Source organism: Salmo salar, chromosome 07 (genome assembly GCF_965601325.2).
Source record: "Salmo salar chromosome 07, fSalSal1, whole genome shotgun sequence".
NCBI classification, from domain to species: Eukaryota; Metazoa; Chordata; class Actinopteri; order Salmoniformes; family Salmonidae; genus Salmo; species Salmo salar.
The window spans coordinates 31,707,816-31,726,863 of NC_138297.1; the positions used below are offsets into that span (position 1 = coordinate 31,707,816).

A 19,048-nucleotide genomic window follows, 5' to 3' on the forward strand; every position below is an offset into this window, starting at 1 on the left:
CCCCACTGGAGGCTACTACTGAAGGACTCGCTTCTGTCCCTACATGACTGCCCATCGCATCGAGGGACAGTGTACCTGTGCCAAAGTCCGGTGAACTAGTGAATTGCTTGAAGGATTTATATAGTCTTTTTGCATTGAACAAGGAAGGAACTGTTAGATATTTTGATTATTACATGTATGAATAACACAAAGCAATTGAACTATTCTAGATGTATTTTCTTACATGCTTTTTTAGTTCCATTTTGCATTTGTGTTCATTGGGCATACAAGTTCCTTTTTGCTTTAGAAACTGAATTAACACAAAGGTTAAAATACACAGAACAATTGAACCAAAAGGTTAAACAACATGGTTTACAATATGTGATGTATGCTACAATTGACATGGCAAAAAAACCAACATAAAAACAGAATATTTACAATAATCTTCAGAAAATTACGTTTTTCTATTTAGTAGCCTACAGCTGTTTAACAAGGTTTTCAATAAGCTGTCAACTAACTGAACACAAAATGCAGCAAACATTTATTTTTCTTTCAAAAGGCACACAATCAAGGTGCTACTTACTCGACAGTTCATTTTGTACTCGACTTGGTGATGGAAGAGGGACCATGACATGACACATCCATTTTTATATACATTACATTCCCATGCAAATCTACACTAGCCTGGTCCCAGATCTGTTTGTGCTCTTGTCAACTCCATTGCAGTCATCATCAAGCAACAGCATGACAGTTCCATAAAGGAGTTGGTAAGACAGCAGAAACAGACTGGGCACTCTGGCTAACTCTACACACTTGGTTATATTTCAGTTGGATTTTTGGTCTTCGCAAAATTCCACACAATAGTTCTAGCTTGATTATCATTAATAGGGAAATTCTGAACTGAAGTGTGGGTGAAAGAGACTTGTTAAAACAGTAAGAATGGAAATAAACCCCAAATATTATCTTTGTAAGACCGTTTGACCATGTTGCGTAAATCATTAAACAAAAAGGCACTTAAAAAAACCAAACAATATTAACATGAATAGAACTTAACAAAATACGAGTAAACTATACAAAAAAACTAACTATAGAAAACTACAGAACATAACACAGAAAAATATATATATTGTGACAACATTAGGAAAAAGGTCCACAACACAACAATTTCTCTTCTAGTGTCAACTACATTAGATATGCAAAGTTATGTAACTTAATATTACTATGAAACCGCATGATGTCAGAATTGCAGTGGTGTAAAGTACTTTTTGGGGGTATCTGTACTTTATTATTTATATTTTTTTTTACAAGTTTTACTTTACTACATTCCTAAAGAAAATAATATACTTTTTACTCCATACATTTTCCCTGACACCCAAAAGTACTCATTACATTTCTTTGCTTAGCAGGACAGGAAAATGGTCAAATTCACACACTTAACAAGAGGGCATCTGGTCCTCCCTACTGGTTCTGATCTGGTGACTCACTAAACACACCTACTTTGTTTCTAAATGATGTCTGAGTGTTGGAGTGTGCCCCTAGCTATCCATAAATGGAAGAAAAAAAATACTAGAAAAATCTGATTTGCTTAATATAAGGAATTTAAAATGATTTATACTTTTGATACTTAAGTACATTTTCGCAATTACATTTACTTTTGATACTTACTTAAGTATATTTAAAACCAAATACTTTTAGACTTTTACTCAAGTAGTATTTTACTGGGCGACTTTCACTTGTCATTTTCTATTAAGGTATCTTTACTTTTACTCAAGTATGACAATTGGGTACTTTTTCCAGCACTGATATTTTTCTCTATTCCAGAAAAAGAAAACAGTGACAAATTCACACCACTGTACGATATTTGGTTGATTTAGTCATTTATTTTGTCATAGGGATTACTAACACGTGAAATGATGTGGATTCTCATTCATAACAGGCCATGTTGAGAATGTTAAAAGCAGATATTATAGTACACATATACAGTACAAAATGCAGGAAATGCAGACTTCCGGGGTTCTGCCCAGTAATATCTCCTTTCTCCTGAAGTGTACACTCCTTCACGCCTTCTCACAAATCTAAAAGCATTGGATTAGTGGAGGCATGGGTGGACGTTTTAGCCATATTTCATATACCAGCCATATCCTTTCAAATTAGTCAAGGGAAGTTAACAAGTGCACACTTTCGGAGAAATTAGAGATAATTGGGACGTGGCCCAGCTGGGGAAAAGCCACTGTTAACCATCACATATGGGCAACAAGCCCTGGCTAGTCATGTCAATCACAACGACAACACATGAGAATAAGCATTACTCTGCCCTCGGCTAGAATGGGCTGGATTGTTAAGGTAAGAGTAGTCTCTAAGGTTGGAAAGGGAATGTTTTGCTGGAATTATGTGCGTGTGCATGTGTGTGCGAGCGAATCTAAAAGTTAAACCATCCACCCACCCCTTCCCAATCTAAACCCCAGCGCTTCCTTGCATGTCGCCACCAAACCTTCCGTTCTTGTCCTCTTTTTTTTTTTTATCCCCTCCTTCTATCTGTGTCCCAGTTCCCGACCATCCCTTTCTCCCTCCTCAGTGTACCAGCTCCAGTTGGCTGGCGGAGAAGGGCAGCACCCCGCTGACGTAGTAAGCGATGCCCAGGGAGAGCAGGGCAATGACCACCAGTAGTAGCAGCACCTGTGACAGAGTTCGAAAAGCATCCTTTATTGTGAGTTTCACCAAAACTGAGACACCAGGTTATATACACACAACGCGGCCATTTGAAGACCCCCTATTGGCTACGTCTGCGGTGTTACTTCCTGTCTCTGGCAAAGAGATTCCGTTGCTACGCAGGAGATGCCTAACTTAATCAATCCAATGGGGGGGGGAACGTTTGTACGTCATGTCACAGAACAAAAGTGCAATCTCCTTGCACTGCTAAACATCTGTGACGCTGCAACATGTTACTTACCCTCCAGAAGCCCAGGTCCTCTACAAACTCCTGCCAGGTGGTCCTGAAACTGGACAGTACCCCCTCACTGTTCTGGAGGTTGGGGTTGAGCAGGGAGTGGCTCTCCATTGCACTGACAGGGAGAGAAAGAAGTAGCCCATGGTTAGCTTACATGCCACCATGACATAACTTGATATACACAGAGTATTCTAAACATTAAGGCACATCCTTCTTTCTATTGAGTTGCACCCCACTTTGCCCTCAGAACAGACTCAATTAGTTGGTGCATGGACTCTACAAGGTGTCAAAAGCGTTCCAAAGGGATGCCGGCCCATGTTGCTTCCCACAGTGGTGTCAAGTTGGCTGGATGTCCTTTGGGTGGTGGACCATTCTTGACCCGCACGGGGAACTGTTGAGCAAGAAACAACCAGCAGCGTGGCAGTTCTTGACACAAACCTATACGCCTGGCACCTACTACCATACCCCGTTCAAAGGCACTTCAATCTTTTGTCTTGCCCATTCACCCTCTGAATGGCACACAAACAATCCATGTCTCAAGGCTTAGAAATCCTTCATTAACCTGTCTCCTCCCCTTCATCTACACTGATTGAAGTGGATTTAACAAGGGACCTTAATAAGGGATCATAGCTTTAACCTAGTCAGTCTGTCATGGAAAGAGTAGGTGTTCTTAATGTTTTGTATAGTCAAAAGTTTGGACACACCTACTCATTCAAGGGTTTTTCTTTTTTCTACATTGTAGAATAATAGTGAAGACATCAAAACTATGAAATAATACATATGGAATCATGTAGTAACCAAAAAAGTGTTAAACAAACCAAAATATATTTTATATTTGAGATTCTTCAAAGTAGCCACCCTTTGCCTTGATAACAGCTTTGAACACTATTGGCATTCTCTCATACAGCTTCATGAGGTAGTCAATTAACAGGTGTGCCATGTTCAAAGTGAATTTGTGGAATGCCTTAATGCGTTTGAGCCAATCAGTTGTGTTGTGACAAGGCAGGGGTGGTATACAGAAGATGGCACTATTTGGTAGAAGACCAAGTCCATATTATGGCAAGAACAGCTCAAATATACAAAGAGAAACAACAGTCCATCATTACTTTAAGATATCAGTCAATCCGGAAAATGTCAAGGCTTTTGAAACCATCAAGCGCTCTGATGAAACTGGCTCTCATGAGGACCGCCACAGGAAAAGAAGACCCAGAGTTACCTCTGCTACAGAGGATAAGTTCATTAGAGTTACCAACCTCAAACTGCAGCCCAAATAAATGCTTCACAGAGTTCAAGTAACATCCACATCTCAACATCAACTGTTCAGAGGAGACTGCGTGAATCAGGCCTTCATGGTCAAATTGCTGCAAAGAAACCACTACTAAAGGACACCAATAAGAAGAAGAGACTTGCTTGGGCCAAGAAACACGAGCAATGGGCATTAGACCGGTGGAAATCTGTCGAGTCCTTGTGAGACGTAGAGTAGGTGAACGGATGATCTACTCATGTGTGGTTCCCACCGTGAAGCATGGAGGAGGTGGTGTGATGGTGCTTCGCCGGTGACACAGTCTGTGATTTACTTAGAATTCAAGGCATACTTAACCAGCATGGCTACCACAGCATTCTGCAGCGATACACCATCCCATCTGGTGCTTAGTATGACTATCATTTGTTTTTCAACAGGACAATGACCCAAAACACACCTCAATTCTGTGTAAGAGCTATTTGACCAGGGAGAGTAACTGACCTGGCCTTCACAACTTATTTTTATTTAACCTTTATTTAACTAGGCAAGTCAGTTCAGAACAAATTCTTATTTTAAAATGACGGCCGAACCCGTGCCAAAACCTGGTGTCGCCCTATGGGACTCCCATTCACGGCCGGATCACCCAGAATCACCCAACCTCAACCCAACTGAGATGGTTTGGGATGAGTTGGACCGCAGAGTGAAGGAAAAGCAGTCAACAAGTGCTCAGCATATGTGGGACCTCCTTCAAGACTGTTGGAAAAGTATTTCTCATGAAGCCGATTGAGAGAATGTCAAGAGTGTGCAAAGCTGTCATCAAGGCAAAGGGTGGCTACTTTGAAGAATCTAAAATATATTTTGATTTGTTTAACACTTTTTTGGATACTACATGATTCCATATGTGTTATTTCATAGTGTTGATGTCTTCACTATTATTCTACAATGTAGAAAATAGTACAAATAAATAAAAACCCTTGAATGAGTAGGTGTGCCCAAACTTTCAACTGGTACTGTAGATAGGAGTGGCTTTCTGTCACACTGAGGGGGGAGAGAGGGAAGATGGTGGTAAATACGACAGACAGTGACATTACTTACATATACACACACACTGAGATTATCGGAGGAGCGGAGAGACATTGAAGATAGGTTTGAAAACCAGTACACAGTGACGCAAATTCATTCATATTTTATACGCTGCACTTCTGTTCTAGTCTCTCGCCCCCTCTTGCGAGTGTGTGTGAAATTCGGAACTACAACACACATACTACAATAGTCACCCCCTGTGGAACCCTTTCACCTCGTGCTACCCTGTCCCCGCCTCTCCTTTTGCTCTCTGCCATCTCCAGCTTAGAATGGGTGTAACAGAGTTATGAACACTCGCGTCCCCTAATTGCTAGCTTGCAGCCCCCCCTCCAACCTCCTCCTCCCTCACCTCTCGCTCTCAGCCATCTGCATGGTCTCCAGTTTGGAGTGGGCTCCTCTGTTGAATCCTTTAACTTCCTGCTCCTCCAGGCCCTCCAGCAGACGGATAGCGTCCTTGTTCACCCCGCGCCTCTTGGCCAGTACCAGGGGAGTCGACCCGTTGTGGTTACTGAGAAGGTGAAAGGGAACGCTTGGATGTTAAGATTGTAAAAAGAGGTGCTGGTGCTTCTTTTAGATGCTACGCCTACATTTACTGTCCTGTATTAGTCCATGGACCATGGAGTAGAAATGGGATAAAGCAAAATAACGTTCAGGATGGCAATAACCTGAATATTGGGGTGGGGGGGGGGGTTGTTACGTTTGCTAGTTTAATGTCTTGGATGGTCCATGACAATGCACATTTTGTCAGAGGGTAGGCTGTCACTAAAGCTCTGAACCATTCCAACACTAGCTTTTACCCCTCTCTCCTTCCCTTTCTCACCAGATATATACATCTAGACTTGAGCCACTTTCAGCATTCAAGCTCTTAAAAAAATTATAATAATGGCACTACCCCTCCCTCCAACCCCCAGCCCCTCTCTTACCAGATGTCTATCTTGAGGCCGTTGGACACCAGGAACTGGATGGTATCCACATGTCCACAGAGGTGCAGGGCTGTGTTACCCTGGTAGTCTGTAGCCAGGAGGTCTGCCCCAAACTTATGGAGGAACCAACAGATGTCCACGTTCCCCCTGGCAGCCGCTAGGTGCAGGCCCGTACGACCCCGGTTGTCCCGTATGTTTGGGTCGCAGCCCGTCTCCAGTAGCCGCTTGGCGAAAGGCAGGTCCCCGTCAATGCAGGCCTGCAGTTAGAGATTTGCTTTTATTTAACCAGGTAAGTTATTGAGAGCACATTCTCTACTGGGCAATACCGTGGGAAAGTCAACTTGAGCATCCACAAAAAAATAGTTGTCATTTCATTGGCCATTTAACTAACGACATGTGTTCTAGCTAAGATTCTCTTGGAAAATATATGCTGAAATGCATTTATCTACATGGCAGTACAATTTTAGAAAGAAAGATAAGAGTGTTTATCAACAATCTGAATAGTCCTGGAGTATTTTTTTTCTCCAAATGAAATGCACTAATGTACTTGTCCTCTTGCTCAGTTGTGCACCGGGGCCTCCCACTCCTCTTTCTATTCTGGTTAGAGCCAGTTTGCGCTGTTCTGTTAAGGGAGTAGAACACAGCGCTGTACGAGATCTTCAGTTTCTTGGCAATTTCTCACATAGAATAGCCTTCATTTCTCAGAACAAGAATAGACTAACGAGTTTCAGAAGAAAGTCTTTGTTTCTGGCCATTTTGTGCCTGTAATCAAACCCATAAATGCTGATTCTCCAGATACTCAACTAGTCTAAAGAAGGCCAGTTTTATTGCTTCTTTAATCAGAACAACAGTTTTCAGCTGTGCTAACATAATTTCAATTCGGGTTTTCTAATGCTCAATTAGCCTTTTAAAATGATAAACTTGGATTAGCTAACACAACGTGCCATTGAAACACAGGAGTGATGGTTGCTGATAATGGGCCTCTGTACACCTATGTCGATATTCCATTAAATAATCAGCCATTTCCAGCTACAATAGTAATTTACAACCTTAACAATGTCTACACTATATTTCTGATCAATTTGATGTTATTTTAATGGACAAACAATGTGCTTTTCTTTCAAAAACTAGGAAATTTCTAAGTGACCCCAAACTTTTGAACGCTAGTATATGTATGTATGTATGTATGTATGTATGTATGTATGTATGTATGTATGTATGTATGTATGTACACACACACACACTGAACAAAAATATAAAACACAACATGTGAAGTGTTGGTCCCATGTTTTATGAGCTGAAATAAAAGTTCTCAGAAATTTTACATACGCACAAAAAGCTTATTTCTCTGATTTTGTGCACAAAATGTGTTTACATCCCTGTTAGTGAGCATTTCTCCATTGCTAAAATAATCCATCCACCTAACAGGTGTGGCATAATCAAGAAGCTGATTAAACATGATCATTACACAGGTGCACCTTGTGCTGGGGACAATAAAAGGCCACTCTAAAATGTGCGGTTTTGTCACACACAATGCCACAGATGCCTCAAGTTTTGAGGGAGCATGCAATTGGCATGCTGACTGCAGGAATGTCCACCAGAGCGGTTGCCAGAGAATTCAACGTTCATTTTTCTACCATAAGCTGCCTCCAACTTCGTTTTAGAGAATTTGGCAGTACGTCCAACCGGCCTCACAACCAGAGACCATGTGTAACCATGCCAGATCAGGAGCTCCACACACATCCGGGGGCTTCACCTGCGGGATTGTCAGAGATCAGCCACCCAGACAGCTGATGAAACTGTGGGTTTGCACAACCGAAGAATTTCTGCACAAACTGTCAGAAACCGTCTTACGGAAGCTCATCTGCGTTTTCATCGTCCTCACCAGGATCTGACTGCAGCTCGGCTTCGTAATTGACTTCAGTGGCCAATTGCTCACCTTCGATGGCCACTGGAATGCTGGAGAAGTGTTGTCTTCACAGATGACTCCCGGATTCAGCTGTACCGGGCAGATGGCAGACAGCATGAATGGCGTCGTGTGGGCGAGGGGTTTGCTGATGTCAACATTGTGAACAGAGTGCCCCATGGTGGCGGGGGAGGGGGGGTTATGGTATGGGCAGGCATAAGCTATGGACAACGAACACAATTGCATTTTATGGATGGCAATTTGAATGCACAGAGATACTGTGATGAGATCTTTGTCGTGCCATTCATCCTCCACAATCACCTCATGTTTCAGCATGATTATGCACGGCCCCATGTCGCAAGGATCTGTACACAATTCCAGGAAGCTGAAAATGTCCCAGTTCTTCCATGGCCTGCATACTCACCAGACATGTCACCCATTGAGCTTGTTTGGGATGCTCTGGATCGACGTGTACGACAGCGTATTCCAGTTCCCGCCAATATCCAGCAACTTCACACAGCCATTGAAAAGGAGTTGGATAACATTCAACAGCCTGTTCAACTCTATGCGAACGAGATGCGTTGTGCTGCATGAGGAAAATGGCATTCACACCAGATACTGACTGGTTTTCTGATCCACGCCCCTACCTTTTTTTTTAAAGGTATCTGTGATCAAGAGACGCATATCTGTATTCCCAGTCATGTTAAATCCATAGATTAGGGCCTAAGGAATTTATTTAAATTGACTGATTTCCTTATATGAACTGTAACTCTGTAAAATATTTAAAATTGTTGCATGTTGTGTTTATATTTTTGTTCAAAGTATTTTTTTTTTGGAGGGGGGACGCACAAAACAATTAAGACAACAGGGATCTTGATCCAGGAGGGGATTGAATATCTCTGCTGTAACCAATAAGCTTGATCTTGACATCTAGCCACTTAGCTAGCAAGTTAACAAACCAAATGTATAGCTGGAGCCCTGAGCTGGATATCATTTATTTGACAAATCTTAGGTTTCTTATAGTTATACTTAACTTATAATAAATAATTATTTAAATGGTATTGAAAATCATACCATCAGTATTTCGAAATATACACATTATATCGTATAATGGGGTATCGCCCAAGCCTAGTATAGGCACATATAGATTGTCTCATTTACATATTTTGCACAATATTTCAGAAGAATTCTAATACAAAAAAATCGTATATTTATCCACATTTTTTTTTTTTTACCTTTATTTAACTAGACAAGTCAGTTAAGAACAAATTCTTATTTACAATGATGGCCTACAACGGCCAAACCCGGACGGCGCTGGGCCAATTGTGCGCCGCCCTATGGGACTCCCAATTTTCTTAGAAAAGGCTATCCATGTTTTGACCGAAGACTCCCCAAAAAGCTTGTCCATTTCATGTAACATCCATAATGCTTCTTATTTTACCAACATGCCAATATTTAGAAGTCTGCCTTTTGGGGGGTACACTCCCCCAAGGGGTACTATAGCCACACACATCAAAAGTTTCATTTACCTTTTGTGAGACATTAAAGTTGTGATTTTGAGTGCAAATGTAATGTCCATAACGCTGGAATCGCCCTACTACAATAACGACCCGGGATGAGTTAGATCAATAATAGTCAATTGATGGTGTCTGTATGGCTTTCAGAAAATGTGGGAATTGAACATTTAAAACCCCCAATTTAGTGATATTTTTCATCCCAATTTAAGACATATTTTCTACTGCTGGACAGAGACCTAAGTTTAAATGATTTATTTTGATTCAAAGTATGTACAGCTTTTCCGCCCCACAATAGATAAATAACCATTTGTTTATTTTGCACGCACACCTTTTATAGAATTTTGCTGGTAAAAAAAAAAAAAAAAAAATCTGTTTATAAAACAACTTTGATTAGGCTAATCGTTTTATCAACCCTAACAACCATCAACTTTAAAGACTGGGGGTGTATTCATTCGTGCACACCGTAGCTAAATGTTTTGCAACCAAAAAGGTTTTTCAACAGAAGCGAGAGTTTCTTATTGGCCAAATTCAGGTAGCTAGGTCCCTCCACGTTTTGTCCCATTTGCATCAGTTTGGTTCCTAGTGAATACACTATTGCCCAATCCCAAATTGACCCCCAGACCCTACACCCTATGCACGTGCGGAGATCTGAGAGGATTTGACAGGTGTAAGCAACATGGTGAAACTTCCACTTTTGCAGTGAGCAAGTGGATCTATTACCATATTGTTTACGCCGGTCAAATCCTCTCAGATCTCCACAAGTGCATAGGGCGTCGGGTCTAGGGGTCGATTGGGATTGGCCCCCTTGTGTTGGACTCTACCTGCAGCAGGGGAACGGAGGTCTGCGACGAGTCGTTAATGAAGACATAGGACATGTCCGAGTGGGTGTCAGAAAATTCCAGCGTACCTGAAGAGGGGGAGGGAGGGACGGTAGCGCGGAGAAGGGTGAGAGGGAGGTAGGAAGGAGTAAGGAATGCGGAGGGAAGAGGGTGAGGAGGGTAGGAAAGAGCAAGAAAGAGGGAGGGAGGGAAAGAAGAGAGAAGAAAGGGATGGACGGAGGGAATGAGAAATTGAGACAGGAATGTTTTATTTTTTAGGCCTCTGTAGAGTGTTGAGGCAGTAACCAAAAGGTAGCTGGTTCAAATCCCCAAGCCGGCAATGTGGAAAAATCTGCCCTTGAGCAAGTCAGTTAAATCCACAAAAACAACTGCTTCCGGGCGCCGATGACGCACTGGTGTCGATTAAGGCAGCACCCCGCACCTCTGATTCAGATCGGTTGGGTTAAATGCGGAAAACACATTTCAGACGAATACATTCACTTGTGCAACTGACTAGGTATCCTCTTTACCTAGCTTGCTGTCTTGGCAAGATAAAATCAAAAGCTAACGTTATGTTAACTTGCCTTGACGTAAGCTAGCAAACGTTAGCTGGCTGATATTCATATGTTTATGTAACGTAGCTAACGTTTGTTAGCTTACTAGCTAGTAGGCACATTGTTATTACAAAAACACAGAAATATCTACTAAATACGGTAGCTAGCTAACGTTATTGACATCGAATCGGTTCACGATCCAACATACCCAGCCAGCTAGCTAGCTAATACCAAACGAATGCTAGCTAGCTAACACACTCGTAATAACGTGACAACAAGCATTTGTCGAGCTTATTCAGTTGTTAGTGATGTTAGCTAGTTACCTGTTTAGGTGTTCCAAATCAGAGGAGAAAATCTAAGTTCGCTTTTCTGCTAAGCAGTGTGTTGTTGTGGTGGATGCTGAACCAGCTGTGATTTTACAACAGCTCAGCGCAAACTGGCTTACTGTCTGGGTGTAATCATTACGCCGATTCTGTTGCAAAACGTTTTGCAATATAAATAGTTTACTCCGATGGCAAAACGCAAACGAGAGTTTCTATTGGACAAATTAAGGTCGGTCCCTCCCGTTTCGTTCTGTTGCTCCATTTGCTTCCGTTTGGTTCCTAAACAGTAAATGGTTCCCGTAATTAATACACCCCTGCTTTTTGCGGCAGAGGAAGAAGGCTATCTCTCAGAATCTGATCTATCAGTCAATCTGCATTTCTAGTAGGCTTAAATATACACATATTATTACTGTGGAAAGATACATTAATATACAAATCAGTTGACCTAGCCAGAAATGACCAACCATGTAAAGCATTATGGAATTCAACATAAAAACTTAGCCATTTTGTTGTTGTCATTTACCAGATACTCTTATCCACAGTGACTTAGAGTAGCGAGTGCATACTGCAATACATTTTAATATCCCCCCCCCTGTACTGGTCCACCGTGGGAATCGAACCCACAAACTCTGGTGTTGCTCTATCAACTGAGCCACAGGGGATCTTATGTTTCACTGTGGAATTTATGTTATATATTTTTTTCTTCTTCAAGGTAGCCCTGAAGGCTGTATGATTAATTGATTTTTTTTTCAAGAATGAGAGGTTTTGACAAACATAAAACAACGTAGCCTAATATGTCAAATCAAATCCAAAAACCTTCTATACAAAGTGTATTTAAGGTCACGACACACTACTGTATGTTTTTTTTTCAAAATACAACAAGAAAATAGTCTTACCTAATGCAATGACCCCATCCAGTGGCAGTCTTAAAAGGCTGTATTTCCACAGGCAGCCCAATTATGTTTTTTTCCCCCACAAATTGGTATTTTGACAATAACTGGAGAAAAGAGTAGAATTGGTCTACCTGTGTAAATGCAGCAAAATGTCCCCCAATCCAAGAGTGGTTTAAAACTATTGATGATGTTGTGTTAGTCAGTGGTTGACAATCAAATATGACTGCTGTGGCTTTCCACCGAAAAGATGAAGACAAAATAAAAGTGTTATCACCTAAGTGTTATACTTTAATGTTGTCTTGTTAAGCACACAGCACTTTCTGTGTTAAGTACCTACTAGGTTAGGTATGTTGCACTCTTCAAATGTGGTAAATCCACTACATCAAACAACATATATTCAATTTGGACCCTTTTACACATACTGTAGTCTAGATCTGTATAGGTGGTATATCATTTTGTTAAATTTCTCTCAAACAATCCTAATCATCGTTCTTCATTCAATCTGAATCTGTGTTAGTTTTAATACTTTTATTTCATTGTGAACACAAAACTGCACCGTTTGACCAAATCTGTTGTGTCCTCTGAGGAAAATGTAGCACATCTGCATAATCATTGCAGTTATACATCTCTGTTATACATGTAAAATGTGGATTTGTATGAAAAATATTTATTTTTCAGGTTCTCAAAATTCCTTTTAAGACAGTGGAATATATTCAACAGAGGTCAGTGTCAAAACAGTGACAATAAAAATGTGTTTTTATCTTTTTGTGTCATTCAAATATAATCATAGAATTGTATATTTCCATATAAAACATCCTAAAAAATGTTTTGTTCGTTCCTATCATCGAATGTACAGATCATCTTCCCCAAAATGTAAATAACCTTTGAACTAGGGAATAATTACAGTGAAGTATAAGAATTACAATCTAGATTACAGACAAAAGAACAACAAATGAGAAAAAAATCTAATTGAAAAAGATGTACTCAGGGCTACCAATGAGAGATGGGCCTGCGTGTTAGACATAGTGGTCATAGTGGTTACAACTTAAGTCACCCAGCACTTTTGACATCAGTGGCTGCGTTCCAGGCCACCTACATTGCAGGCGTTGCATTGGCATCAGATTGCTAGATCATATGATGTGGTTAGCTGATATTTTAGTCACTTATCCAGGTGTTTTGAGATCTGGCAGGCGTCTGCAATGTAGTCGCACTGGAACGCGTCCATTGACATGACAGGAACTGAGGAGAGCAGATAGGGACTACAGCAACACAGTAGGTCCTATCGTTTGCTCTGATAAAATGTATAGTAAGCTTCTGTCCAACAACAAATATTGTAACGGAAAATGTGTGTGTGGTGTGTTTGTTGTTAGTTTGTGATTCCTTCCAAGCAGTTACTGCGTACTTGTATGTTTTGGCTCAAGTATGGGTGGTGGAGGGTTTTATAAAACCCAAATTTGGTCACAAAAAATGGAGCGAAGATAGTTACTCTCCTCACCTCGATAACCTGAGTGAGACCCTGGAGAACATGATGGTTCTAAATAATTACAAAGCCAACATGATTTGGTGCAATGTACTATAGGCTTGGTCACCCATTCCAGTCAGTGAAGGAGGTGAGTTTAAAGTAGCAATGTTCAATATCTGTTTCCACCCAAAGTGTGAAACTCCCCTAACAACTGCATTTGTAAACAAAGGGGTGGGTCTTGGGAACAATGGAACTGCCATTGAGTTACTTTCATTTAATGTTATCTGTCCAACACAGTGACAGTGACATTACACAATCCACTATTAGGGTCTCACCGTAGGTGGAAAATCCAATTATGGAGTGACATGGTGACATGGAGATGACATGGCCACAATAATTATGTGTGTTCAGTGTTGGTGGTTTGTGTTCCAGCAGTGAATTGGGGGGGGGGCTGATGTTGGTGGTTAGAACCTTCAACCTCCATCGCTGTAGCTAAACTGAAAAGACACACACAAGTTACAGATCTTTACCTGCACAGACCGACTCCATTCATACCACAGGAGGTTGGTGGCACCTTCATTGGGGAGGACTGGCTCACAATGATGGCTGGAGCTGAATAAGTGGAATGGCATCAAATGCATCCAACACATGGTTTCCATGGTTTCCATGTGTTTGATGCCATTCCATTCGCTTCGTTCATGCCATTGTTGTGAGCCGTTCACCCCTCAGCAGCCTCCTGTGATTTATACCAATTATAGGCATTCACATTACTGCAATACATTCACATACACATAAATGGGATCTTATATAAATAGAAGTATGACCATTTCTTCAAGTGATTCGGCATGGGATGATGTTACCTCACTCAATCTGTCTATGCCACTCATTCTAATATATAAAAAGGGATGGGTTTTGTCTCTTTCAAAACTGTTGTCAAGTTGAATCCCAGGGTAGGGTAGCACCAAAAAAAATAACACATTGGTTTCTAATAGGATCACAAGCATATATCATAATACACTTACTGTTTCTCTTAACTGAAGCAGACATAATAGATATCATAGGTGTGTGTGTTCGAGTATAAAAAGTGGTTGGCTAGCTATAGCAGTTAACTGGTATGTGTAGCAGGTCTCTTAGGTTCATGACTGTATGTAGTTGTAACGGTAGAGAACGTATTCATCCCAAATAGCATCATATTCCCTATGTAATGCACCACTTTGGACCAGAGTCCTATGGGTAGTGCACTATATAGGCCATTTGGGATGTAGCCCAGGAAGTGAAAGCGGTTCAGTGCAGGCCAAAGGGGTGGTTTGGGGTTGCACTCTCCGAGGTAGCCGTGAATGTTTTCAGACACATAACCATGGTAACGTGAAAAGAACAAAAGAAAGACACGTAAAACATACAGTATAGCACCACTGTCAGTAATAATCTAGTTTAGAACAAGACCGCTCATCTCTCCATCCCTTTCTGTCTTACATCGATACAAGGGTATCATAAACCCACAGAAGGGCCCTCGTCGGCTCCTTCAGGAGCCCCTCACCCTCCTAGTGAGACCCCTAGATGAAGCAGGGGAGGTGCTCAAATTCAGTGAAAGTTTTTAAAATTGTTTTATCATTTCAATTACTCCATCTCCACCCCATCTCTCTCTTTTCCTTTCTGATAAGTAATCATCACCCTCTCCTTTGTTGTTTCAGTCTCTCTCTTTTTCATATCTTCTCTCTATCTCTCCATCTTCGAACTCTTATCCCAGCTACAAGATCTTGCTGCAGACTTGACAGCGACTGACTCGGCTGCGTTGGTTGCCTCCCTTCAGTGTGTCCATCGGAGGGGGGTCGAACTCCCGGCTAGGCTCAACCGTGGTCAGCCAGAAGCTGTACTTGTTGGCAAAGTAGTGGCAGGTGCCCTTTGCCCCATTACACTCAATGAAGGGCGTGGCGCGGAAGTCTTCCAGACAGGACCCTGGAGAGACCAGGGACTGGCCGCCGCCCTCAGCCCCGGCAGCAGTGTGCTGTATGGGGGGAAGGGAGAGAGAGAGAGGAGAGGAGGGGACCAGACAATACCTAGGTGTTAGTTTCTAGATGGTGGTTTAGACTATGGAGTTCTTGGGTAGTGAACTAGCTTTCAGTAGAGAATAAAATATAGGCCAGGATTCAAAGCGTGATTGACATTTAAAGGTCATTTTACGATTGAGCCGACATCTTCAGCGGTTTCCATGAATGTGATCGCAAACGCAGGAATACTGGCTTTAGAAGGCACTCTGGGCGACAACGCTCCATAATGCACAGCGGATTGAATCTGGCCTTAATTCCCCCCTAACTCACCATGAGAAAGGAGTACCCGATCCAGAGGGATCTCCAGCCGGAAGGGCAGGTAGGGATGGTGAGGTCCTGTGAGTGGACAGCTACAGGCTGGGAGTAGGCCTCGCACACGGAGCACCTGCTGATGTACTGGCTGATAGCCTCCTCTCCCACCGGCATCATGGGGATGGGTGCCGTGGTGGACAGCCAATAGGACTTGTCGTTGCGGCTGGCGTAGTAGCAGATCTCGTTGGGCGTGCAGTACAGGAAGGGGACAGTGCTGAAACGGGGAAGGCAGGAGCCTGCCATACCTGCGAGAGAGGGGAGAGGAGGGAGAGAGGTGGAAAGAAGGGGGAGTAGGGCAGGAGAGATATAAAGTTGAGCTTTCCGCAAGTTTTGTAGGTTGCTCTGCCTGCCCGTATAATTGTATAATCGCACATGTTGCCCTTGTGTGTGTGTGTGTGTGTGGTGTGTGTGTGTGTGTGTGTGTGTGTGTGTGTGTGTGTGTGGTGTGTGTGTGTGTGTGTGTGTGTGTTTGTGCACACGTTTGTGCGCGTGTGTGTGACGCACCGAGGTCCTGGTTATGGGCCTTCTCCTGCCCCTCAACATACAGCAGACTGTATCCTTCCCAGAGCTGAGCCATGCCCTGAGGACACATGGGCACCTGGTTGTTCTGACTGTGCTTCACCAGAGTGTATCCAATACTCCTGCTGCGCGCCACACTTCCTGGGGGACCCTGCAGGCCAGGCTTACCGGGCAGACCTGGGGGAGAGAGGAGAGGAAGGGAGAGGGGAGGTGAAAAGAGATGGGGGGGGGAGAAGTGGGGAGGGAGTGTGTAAGTAGTACAGGTTCAAATGTTGGTTATCACTTTACTTAAAACCTCCGGCTATGATGCATTACGATGCGGTTATAAAGCAATGTAAGACTTGTCATGTTGTATAGAGGTCGATGTGTGTTCACATACAGACATTCTAGATACACACTCGTACTCGCAGTTGGCAAATATACTGTAGACACTATACGCGCGCCCGCACACGCCCACACACACACACACACACACACACACACACACACACACACACACACACACACACACACACACACACACACACACACACACACACACACACACACCTTGTGACCCGGTAGGTCCAGGGAAACCAGGAGGACCAGAGTCTCCCAGAGGTCCGTCCAGACCTGACCCTCCGTTCCTCCCCAGCTTCCCTACCGCGCCGGGCCGGCCTTTAGGACCTGGAACAGAGGAGGAGGATCTGATGTTACTTCATATTTGAATCCCTAATGGGTCAGGTTTGGATCAAAGTAGTGTAAACTGATCCTAGATATGGGATTAGGGGGTGACTGTGGTTAGTCTGAATCCACACAAGGCAAAACTGATCCTAGACCAGTATTCCTTCTCTGAGATGCTTTGTGAATATAGTCCCAGTAGGTTACTTACCCCCCTGCCTGGCCTCTGGCTGTTCTAAGTGGACTACTCACCCCCTCTGCCTGGCATGCCGGGATTGCCTGCTTCTCCCACGGACCCTGAAGCTCCGTTGACCCCGGGGTCTCCCATGTCTCCATAGGGTGTCCGGATGTCCTGCCTGGGGAAAGTTTTACCTTGGGGTCCCTTACGACCAGTATTACCTAGAGGGGGAGGGAGAGAAGTGTGAGGAGGGGAAAGGAGGGGGAAAGGGGAGGGGAGGGGGAGGAAGGACAGGATAGGGAAAGAGAGAGAGGGGGGTAGAGAGAGAGAGAGAGGTACAAAATGAGAGGTACATTTTTTTTACAATTATTTAATCAAATTGACAAAGACAAGTGTTTCATCTTCAAGATCAGTGTGTGTTAAAAGGATAAGTCTCTCACCTCTCCTTCCTTTGGGTCCTTTCCCTCCGTAGTATCCTGGATCTCCAGGGAAGCCCCTTTGTCCTGATGCTCCACTGTACCCAGAGTCACCTCTCTCTCCTGGGCAACACAACAACAAAAACAACAACAACATTATAGACCCTATGAGTCTATAAGGCTACCATCAAGGTAATCATCCTCAATCTGAGAGCCATCATCACTGTACCTTGCTTTTGAATCACATTCTGATGGATATTACAGTACATTGGTTTGTCATCCCTGTACCTTTGAATCCAGGGTTTCCGTCCCGTCCTGGGCCACCTGGACCCCCAGGGTCTCCACGGTTACCAGGGGTACCAGGGATGCCAGATAGCCCAGAGTCGCCTCTGTCTCCTTGGGCTGTACCGGGCCCCGGTGGGCCTGGGGGGCCTGGAGGACCACGGTAACCTGGAGGATCCGACCATAAACAATTAACACAAGAGTGAACTAGCTACAGTATAGAGGTCTATAGAGTGTTGGATTTAGATGGAGGGAGGAGAATGAGAGATGACTCAGAGGGAGAAATGGAGAGAAGGAGAAGAGGACAACCTGGAGGAACGGACAGAGGAGAGAGGAGATGTTAACACTCAGTGAACTAGGTATAGATATAGAGTGGTAAGAAATGGAGAGATGTAGGGAGGAAAGAGATAGAGGGGAAAGTAGAAAGGAGGAGAAGAACATGGAAGAAAGAGGAGGAATGTGAGATGGAGGAATATAAGGAGACAAATCTCAGCTGATCAAATCACATCAAATTATATTAGTCACATGCGCCGTAAACAACAGTGAAATACTTACTTATGAGCCCCTAACCAACAACGCAGTTTAAAAAAAATATGAATAAGAAATCAGAAATAAAAGTAACAAGTAATTAACGAGCAGCAGTAAAATAATGATAGCGAGACTATATACAGGGGGGTACCGGTACAGAGTCATTGTGCGGGGGCACCGGTTAGTTGAGGTAATATGTACATGTAGGTAGAGGTGATCAGGCCTACCACTGTTGTGTCATCGCCAAACTTAATGATGGTGTTGGAGTCGTGCCTGGCCATGCAGTCATGAGTGAACAGGGAGTACAGGAGGGGACAGAGCACGCACCCCTGAGGGGCCCCTTTGTTGAGGATCAGCGTGGCAGATGTGTTGTTACCTACCCTACCACCTGGGGGTGGCCCGTCGGGAAGTCCGTGATCCAGATGCAGAGGGAGGTATTTAGTCCCAGGGTCCTTAG

The 19,048-nt window shown here is 43.1% G+C and overlaps 2 protein-coding genes across 5 annotated transcripts in view; both read right to left on the reverse strand.

Annotated features, from left to right (window-relative positions):
* Positions 1-1,839: 1,839 nt before the first annotated feature.
* LOC106608925 (ankyrin repeat domain-containing protein 46) lies at positions 1,840-11,516 on the reverse strand. Its single transcript, XM_014207148.3, has 6 exons — positions 11,294-11,516; positions 10,420-10,505; positions 6,176-6,432; positions 5,602-5,760; positions 2,930-3,041; positions 1,840-2,655 (listed from the first exon to the last, which is right to left on the reverse strand). Exons 2-6 carry the CDS (start codon positions 10,471-10,473, stop codon positions 2,551-2,553), a joined length of 687 nt encoding a protein of 228 aa, XP_014062623.1. The 5' UTR covers positions 10,474-10,505; positions 11,294-11,516; the 3' UTR covers positions 1,840-2,550.
* A 935-nt stretch (positions 11,517-12,451) lies between these two features.
* Positions 12,452-19,048, reverse strand: part of LOC106608923 (uncharacterized) — a 193,503-nt gene continuing 186,906 nt past the window's right edge. For all 4 annotated transcript variants that reach the window (XM_082977553.1, XM_014207144.3, XM_082977552.1 and 1 more), the window contains 7 exons: positions 18,070-18,231; positions 17,806-17,904; positions 17,440-17,586; positions 17,077-17,193; positions 16,513-16,704; positions 15,967-16,253; positions 12,452-15,653 (listed from right to left, as the gene is read on the reverse strand). In XM_082977553.1, the coding sequence (XP_082833679.1) occupies positions 15,396-15,653; positions 15,967-16,253; positions 16,513-16,704; positions 17,077-17,193; positions 17,440-17,586; positions 17,806-17,904; positions 18,070-18,231 (1,262 nt within the window). In that variant the 3' untranslated portion in view covers positions 12,452-15,395. The remainder of the gene's footprint in view (positions 15,654-15,966; positions 16,254-16,512; positions 16,705-17,076; positions 17,194-17,439; positions 17,587-17,805; positions 17,905-18,069; positions 18,232-19,048) is intronic.